Raw genomic sequence first — 8,645 nt, 5'->3', positions numbered from 1 at the left:
TCAAGTTGGGCCTAATTAGGTAAAATTATGAATGTTAGAAGAAAAACTTTTCATTTCTGAAAAACACAGAAATGTTGCTTTGGTAACTAAACTAGTTGAGATACTAAAATTACTAAACCTAAAATATTTTTTATTCTACACACACTCACAGTGTCACAGTGGAAATCAAAATTAGAGAACAATTTAAGAACACTGTTTTTTTTTCAGAAATAATGTAATCTTCAAGGTTCAAAATTGTATGGAATTTTAGTTGTGGCTATATCATGCTAGTAGAACGGTGTTTTACAAAATAGCCAAAACACTTCAACTTCAACAAACTTCAACAAAAAAGAGATCAGCAATGACTGTACCACAAAGAAAAATTACAAAAAAAAAAAAAAATTTGTCAAAAATTAGTTGGAAGTGTACAGGCCCTTGTTGTGAATGACTTCAGCACATCTGCAGCCGCAGGACATCACTAGTCTCTCACATTGCTCTGGAGTGATCGTGGTCCACTCTCTTCCACAGTTCAGTGACTGTAGTGGGTTTCTTAGCTATAACTTTGTCACCAAGGATTTTGCAGAGATTTTCAGTCGGGTTCAGTTCATGACTCTAGCCAAACTTTTTCACTATTTCAATGTTTTCATCTTCAAGGAACTGCTTTACCTGTTTTGCAGCGTGACGGGGACATTGTGCTGCATGAAAATTGCTTGCTGATTGGGTGATGAACATTTGCATTCACTCTGCCATGTAGCTGTATAAGAGGCACAATTCCTGTGTCAGAAAGCATCCCCCAAACCATGACACTTCTTCCTCCGCCTTTCACTGACTTCTTTAAGCACTCGGAGTTCAGTCTTTTCCCAGTTTGATGACAAACATAATGTTTCCCATCGGACCCAAAAAAGTTAAGCTTGCTTTCATCACTGAAGTGAACTTTGGACCAGTTCTCTTCTGTCTACACAACATGCTCCTAAGGTTAACCTAGCCTTTTGATTCTTTTAGCTGATGAGAAGTTTGGTCACTGCAGAGTGGGCTTTTAGTCCAAATTCTTTTCAATGTCGAGACACTGTATGCCAAGACAGATCCTGACCCTATTCAGCACTGAACTGACAAGCAATTCCAGCTGCACTGTTGAACCGATTGCCCATTGAGATTCTCCACATCCTGTCTTCTCGTGCATTTGTCTTTTGTGGACGACCAGCCTTTTTGGTACTTTGGAACTTGAATGAGTTAGTGACATTGTAAAGATGCAATATTCTAGATATCACATTAGGAACTTGCTATAGCTGCTATTCCAGTTTTTCTGGACAACCTGCTGGCAGAGGATTTGAATCACTTTAAAATGGCTCACCATCTTGCAAAGTCAGTGAAAACTTGAAAGTTAGGCTGCGAGTTAAATAGGGTTTGTCAGATAAAGGAAAAAAGCACAAGGTGCCAAATTAACACCAATAACTGGGAGGTATTTCCAAGTAAGTGCTCTCTAACTTTGATATATATATATATATATATATACATACATATACACACACACACACACCACAAGGTCAGTATAATAATAAAAAAAAAAAAGAATATTAATGATCAAAGCAAGCAATTCTAGTTGTTTCATCTTTATTTTGCTCTTTTTAAATATCTTGACTTCTAAAACCAGTGCAAGTATTTTTGACTGAAACCCTGATTCACTCAAACAAAATACAAACTTGTGTCCCAACATTAATCCCATTGCTGAAGCTCTAGGTTAAGCATTTAAGGTCAAATGTTAATGAATGATCATGCAAACATGTTTGAGGAAATAGAGCTAAGCATGTTCGTATGCATTTTCCCTAAAATTCTCACAAAGTACAGAACCATAAACCAACAGATCAGTCAGAAGAAAGAGTGTTGGAGGAGGTAGTGCCTCTCAAGACATCTGTAATGCTTTATGATTTATTCCAGTGATTAACAATAAATTCTGTGCTGCACTTAAATAGTAAAGAACAATATAGACACAAGACTACCTAATTTATCAAGAATTTTAAGCATTTTAACAATTAAACATCTTATTCAAATATATGTTAAAATCCTTCACGAGGTAATAAAAATGAATAAATCAGCATTGTGTCGGGTCCAGGTTCATTGTGAAGTGAGCAGGCACTGGCCAAAGTTCAAGGGATTTGTTTTTCTTTACAGCAGAGTATCATCTGTGCAGCCTCCTTCCAGGCCATAGCGGAACTCCTGCAGGTTTGAGATCCCATAAAAATGGACAAACGCTGCCGCAACAACCAGCACATGGAATATCTGATGAGACTGAAACTGTGAAAGTAAAACAGACAGAGACCATGAGTACACAACTTTTTTGCAATGCAAAAGTTGCAAAAATTTTATTAGCCGCTATAGATAAATAATTAGAATAACAAAGTGCTGTAAACATCAAAACTCTTTGCTACAAAACTTTGTGTTTATGATTATGATAAAAAAATTTATTAATATCCTCAGTATAAACATCAACAAGCATAACTGTTTTTGTACTGCTAAAATAACCGGAAACAGATGACACCATGGATACTTCCATTAATATTATGCTATTACGCTACTTTCCAATACTACATGCAAGAAAGATTCCGTTAAGTCTTACCCAGATGTCACATTTCCCAGGGAAGTAGCGTTCAGGTATCCGTGCTGCATAAAGTGCTGCTCCACTAATGTACATGGCACCCATCAGATAGAACCAGCCCATCTGACCCACTGTCGTTGCCTTCACAAAACCCTCTACGATGGTAAAATGCATTGTGGGAATGAGCCCACTCAGACCAAGGCCCAGGAAAACGCCTAAATAGGAGGAAAAATGTTTTAAGAAACATCTGAAATCAATCAGGCAGGTGGAATACTCAGAGAAGCAGGTGAGAATGGTACCTGCACGTGTGCACCGGTGGCGAGGGGTGGCAAATCGGTCCCACTGGGCCACAATGATAGCAGCGACACCCAGCACACATACAACAGAGAGATAGATGAGCCGCGGCTGAGGAGAGCAGTAAAATGAGTAGTACAGCCACGGAACGAATGAGCCCATGATCAACAACGCGATACCAGAGTAATCCAACCTACAGGCATAAAAATAAAATACACCCAAGTTACTGAAGGTCACATGATCCCTCAGAAATCATTCTAATATGCTGATTTGGTGGTGAAAAAAACATTTCCTATTATTATTATTATTATCAGTGTTTAAAACTATTGTGCTGCTTAACTGTTGTGAAACTGAGATACATTTTTTCAGGATTCTTTGATGAATTAAAAGTTCAAAAGAACAACATTTAAAACAGAAATCTTTTGTAAAGTAAAAATGTTTATACTGTCACATTTGACAAATTTAGTGCATCCTTGCTAAATAAAAGTATTAATTTGCCATTACAGAAATAAATTACATTTTATAATGTAGAAAGTTATTTTATTTTCCTTTTCATTAAATAAATGCAGCCTTGATGAGCATAAAAGACTAGTTTCAAACCTCAATCATTCCAAATTCTTGGCCGCCAGTGTACACAATGCCACTTAATGTGCCTCTCATAAAATGAGCATAAAAGCATAAAAACTGGTGTCGCTTACTTGGAGAAAGTCCTGGAGACCTTTTCCGAGTGGCAGTAGACAGTGTGAAAAAGCCAGGAGAAGCACAAACAAAGAACTGCACCCAGGAAGAACACCCCAAACACCACCTTCTCCTGCACGGGCGCCATGAATGACACGTTTGGCCGCAGCATTGTCAGTGTGCCCAAGAACAGGAACAGAATTAAGCCTGTAGGGACACATTGCAATAGCTTAATTAGTCTTTCAAACTACATACCAGAAGCGTAATTACAGGTTAGAGTGACATTAGAAGTCTATATAGTGTACATTGTGTCATCCTCAGGGCAGTGATTCACATATATCAAAATTATCACATTACAGGTATCATGCAATTTATCTTTTTTAAAAAGCCACTGGGGTTATATGACATACTACTGTTTAAAAGTGACAGTAAAGACTTTTACATTGTTCCAAAAGATTTTCTATACTCAAAGAGCGCAGAAAAATCTATCACGGTTTCCATAAAAACATAAGCAGAAAAAAACTGTTTTCAACATTAATAGTAATAATAAGAAATGTTTCTTGAGCAACAAGTCAGCATTTTAGAATGATTTCTGAAAGATCAATTGACACTAAAGACTGGAGTAATGATACTGAAAATTCAGCTTTGCCATCACATGAAAATATATTGAAATATATCAAATAGAAAACAGTTATTTCAAATTGTAATAATATTGCACAGTATTAGTGTTTTACTATACTTTTGATCAAAATAAATGCAAGCTTGGGCTTTCTTTCAAAAACGTAAAAAAAAATCTTGATCCCTAACTTTTGAACAGTAACGTATATATAATACAACAGGAAATGTTTAATAAAAACTGTTGAGGAGTATGCTTTTCTGATAGCCAGTTTACAAATAGAGGCTACAGTGATATGTAGTATTTCAAGAGATACTTGTTTTGTATACGTTTTTGCATTATCATGTCACAATGACAATTGTCACATATCACAAGCACAGACCCAGCAGGTGCGTCCAGATGTTTCCAGTTTCTGTGTGAATCCTGAAGATGCTCCCAAAACAGGCACGGAAGGACGGCATGGGTGGGCGGTGTCCTTGCAGCAGGTAATCATTGTCCTTTAGCCAGTCAGGGAGGAGATGGTATGGAATAACTCGCCAACGTCCTTCCCATACCTGGTAATAGTAAAAGACTTTGCTTTAAAGGGCACCCATTATGCACTTTTACTTGCTGTTTGAACATAAATGTGTGTTGGCAGCGTGTGTGCACAATCACCCTATTATGATAAAAATTCACTTGCTCTTTTTTTTTTTTATCCCCGTAAATCATAAGCAGCATCTCACAACATGCCGTTTGCAGAATGTGTCAAATGTAATGTCACATTTTACAGGCCCCGCCCATAACTGTTGACAGACACTGCCGTATTAGCAGAGACCCCACCCTGAGTGAGCCACACACAATCCGGCATGTTTATATACACGTTAGAGCATTTAAAAGCAGGATTCTAGTAAGAAATGTCTATTAGTGCTACAGAAATTATTCATTCAAGAGAAGTGAGTGACTTACTGTTTTTATTTTATTGTTTGCTCATATTAACAACGTAGACAGCAGTAGGTACTGTATATTACACGGCTGTCACTTAATACACAGATCTAATAAACATGTGATTTCTTTCCCAGCTGTTTACCTTCACAGACATAACCGACTGTGTTTTTGTAACTCGTGTGTTTTTAACAAACTTGTGTGTATTTGACAGTTTAAGAGCAATAAGATATGAAAGAGAACTTTAGTACTCACATGCCTTGTGGCAAGTGCTTTCTGTGCACATGCTTCAGATGTGTGCGCTCAAAAAAACATATATCAAGTTTAAACTGATATGGATTTAAAACGCATGATTTCAGTGTGATAGACATGATAATCAAAACCAAACAAATATTTTTAACAGAGTTTCTAATGTAAGAACTGTAAAGGCACAGCCCTATTCTGGAAAAGGGAGCAGGGAGCAGCAGCTCATTTGCATTTAAAGAGACATACATAAAAACAGCGTATTTCGGCTTCCACTCAAAACAGGCATTTTTTTAATTATATAATAAATTATTTGTGGGCTATTTTGAGCTGAAATTTCACAGACACATTCTGGAGACACCTGAAACTTATACTGTACATTGTAAAAAAGGGGCATAATAGGTGCCCTTTGACACAAACAGCTCAGACTAGAAATAGGCCACATTTAAGTTACAATCAATCTAAAATATGAACATTATGATTAATTAAATATATGGCATTTTTGAAAATACATCAATAGTAGTTCCAGGACAGTTAAGGATGAATATTTATTACCTTGTGTACAAATTCCTCCATCTTCTCCATGGCATGTTGTGCCTGCATGGGCAGTGTAAACACCCGCAAATTTTCTTCTTCTTCATCCTCATCCGGAAATGCTGACGCACCCTGCAACAACAATCATGCTACTAATTATCTTATAGCTTTTAGTAAGTTTAGTTCTTCGTTCCTCACTCTACTACTACTGACCCCAAACTATATTGTTATATTTTCCCTCACAACTCACTCTTGATTTCTCTGCTTCTGCTGTATTTGTCAGGAGCGGCCCAAGCTCAGTGAGCTCTGCGTCCTCATCATCAGAGGTGCGCCGCTCGGCATCACTGTTGGAGCCACAGTCACCTTGGTGACACGTTGTCATGAGGAGGCAAACCTAAAACGCCCCAGAGTTTCCACCTTGTTCCACAGTTCACAATCTGGGCCTGATGAAGACGCATAAAAAGTACAGATTAACACATTGCTGTTAACAACATTAGCCATGTACGTAGTAAAGATGGACCTAACATAGATTTCATAATATTCCATTCTTACCATATTTAATTGGTTGATTAATAATAATTGTGTGCAAAAGCCCCTAAAAAAATTCCATGGGGCCCCTTAAGCTAATTTCTGATACTGATTTGATTAAATGTAAACTAGGTCAAAAATATCTGTTTTAACTTGAATTGTATTCGTGCAATCGGTTATAGTATGATCAGTTGTTTTTCTGCTCATATCTGGTCAGGCTGCTCCAGTTTCCATAGCGTTAAAAGGTTTACATCCTCTTAACTTAGCGTGCTTACAGGCCAACCAAAAAATAATTAAACCATTTTTAAAAAATAATAATAAAAAAAAAAAACATCCTTGGATTCTCACGTCGAGAAACGTTCTGCTAAACGTTCTGTGTTTGTATTATTATACGGCGTGTAACATCGCTGTTATATGACTGAACTGAATCGGTTTAGCCAAACCGGATGATGACACTAGCATAAATGCTAATGCACTTCCTTATTGTTTGATTTGATCGTTAATTTAAAAAATAAACAGTTACTTTCATCACATTTCACAGATTAATATTACCGACTAGAGTTAATAATATAAGAGCTCGGTGTTCATACGTTACCTGGCTGGACAGGCAGAGATCAGTTCGTGCGAGTTTACCAGCTGCTGCTCGCCGTCTGGTCGCTATGAGTCTATATATGAAACCTGTAGAACCAGGCGGTTCAGTTCACTAGCAAATTATAAAACAAATAACTTAATTGACACAGATTAAAACAATCTGATCTACAGCACGCTATGTCAGCTCGCGGAGGCAGTGTAGGTACGCTCTGTCCCTCTTCAGAGAAGGAAGAACACGTGGTACTGGAACCGGTTTGACCCACGGCTGTGAGTGAGTGAGTGGACGTGTGGCGGATCAGATATATTCTTTATTAGGAAAGTGAGACGGAAAAATGTTGTGCAAACGGAAAAGCATTCAAATACTGTAATGTTTATGTTAAACAGGCTTATCTTGTGGATGTGAAGCTGAAATAACGGGTCAGATTCAAGACATTTAGTCACATCATGCAAACATTTACTATAAAAACCTGGAAATCATCTTCCAAATTATTATATTTATGCTAATGATTACTGCACTTTGCATCAATTTACCAGAAAACCCCGTAATAATCATCCTAATGTTCTAAGAAACCTCTAAATGTTTTTGTAGAAGCAGATTTTTATCAGCATGTTGACCTATACTTGTTATAATATTCAGTTCTATTTTTATACATTAATTCAACCACTGACCAATATGCACATGCACATTGATCATTATTCTGTATATGGGGGGAGGGGGGTATTTATTTATCTATTTGTTTGTTTGTTTGTGTGTTTGAATGGTACAAAGTTTGGCGGACACTTGCTATATGAACACACAAAAAATCGTACACATGATTTGATTATAAAAAGCTAAATGGTCTAAAAAATACTTCTTTACAAGATGAATAGAAAAGAGAGAATTTTCAGGGAGTACAATCTACTAATTTTAATCTACTAAATCTTTGATAATGTCTTAATATATATACAAGTAGAAAACTTAAAGTAAGTAATCATCTCTGAAAATACTCTCATGAGCAAATGGAGATACACAGTCCAATTTTATATATATATAGGGAATCTAGTGGTTATACCATGGTTTTGTATATGATTTTCTTAATTTCTCGCATCAGGTGGCACCAATATGCCTTCCAATGCATTGGGAGCGTTCAGCTCTGTTTTTAAATTAAGTCAAGTCAAGTCAAGTCTGCTTTATTGTCAATTCTTCCACATGTACAGCACATACATACAGAGAATTGAAATTGCGTTACCCTCAGACCCTTGGTGTTAACAGTTAACATTAAACACGTTCAAATACAGATAATACGGTTTAAACATATGTACATACAACTCTATAGCTATACAAGTAAGGACATTGTAGAAAAAAAATAAAGAAATAGATAAAGTGGCATAAGGCGCATGGCAGATAGTGCAAACCAGTTAAATAAAAACAAAACTGTGCAGATATATTTGTAGTGCAAAAAGAGCTTATCAATCTGAGAACATTGTAGAAAAATTAAAATAAAAAAAAGATAGATAAAGTGACATAAGGCACATGGCAGAATAGATGGAGTGCAAACCAGTTAAATAAACCAAAACTGTGCAGATATATGTATAGTGCAAAAAGAGCTTGTCAGTCTGAGGACATTGTAGAAAAATAAAAAAGATAGATAAAGTGGCAAAAGGCACATGGCAGAATAGATAGAGTGC

General features: G+C 36.6%; 1 protein-coding gene across 2 annotated transcripts; it reads right to left on the bottom strand.

Moving 5' to 3' along the window:
* Nucleotides 1–1,575: 1,575 nt before the first annotated feature.
* LOC306847860 (adiponectin receptor protein 1-like) lies at nt 1,576–7,269 on the bottom strand. 2 transcript variants are annotated; one of them, XM_079382057.1, is made up of 8 exons: nt 6,982–7,269; nt 6,109–6,301; nt 5,880–5,990; nt 4,543–4,714; nt 3,565–3,751; nt 2,872–3,059; nt 2,594–2,787; nt 1,576–2,271 (listed from the first exon to the last, which is right to left on the bottom strand). In XM_079382057.1, the coding sequence occupies exons 2-8, from the start codon at nt 6,238–6,240 to the stop codon at nt 2,143–2,145; spliced, it is 1,113 nt and encodes a 370-aa protein (XP_079238183.1). In that variant the 5' UTR covers nt 6,241–6,301; nt 6,982–7,269; the 3' UTR covers nt 1,576–2,142. The 2 variants fall into 2 exon arrangements, with proteins under 2 accessions (XP_079238183.1, XP_079238182.1); XM_079382056.1 differs by having other exon boundaries at nt 2,594–3,059.
* Nucleotides 7,270–8,645: the final 1,376 nt, after the last annotated feature.

This window comes from Barbus barbus, assembly GCF_936440315.1.
Source record: "Barbus barbus genome assembly, chromosome: 28".
In the NCBI taxonomy this organism is placed as follows: Eukaryota; Metazoa; Chordata; class Actinopteri; order Cypriniformes; family Cyprinidae; genus Barbus; species Barbus barbus.
This window is presented reverse-complemented; position numbering and strand designations above follow the sequence as displayed.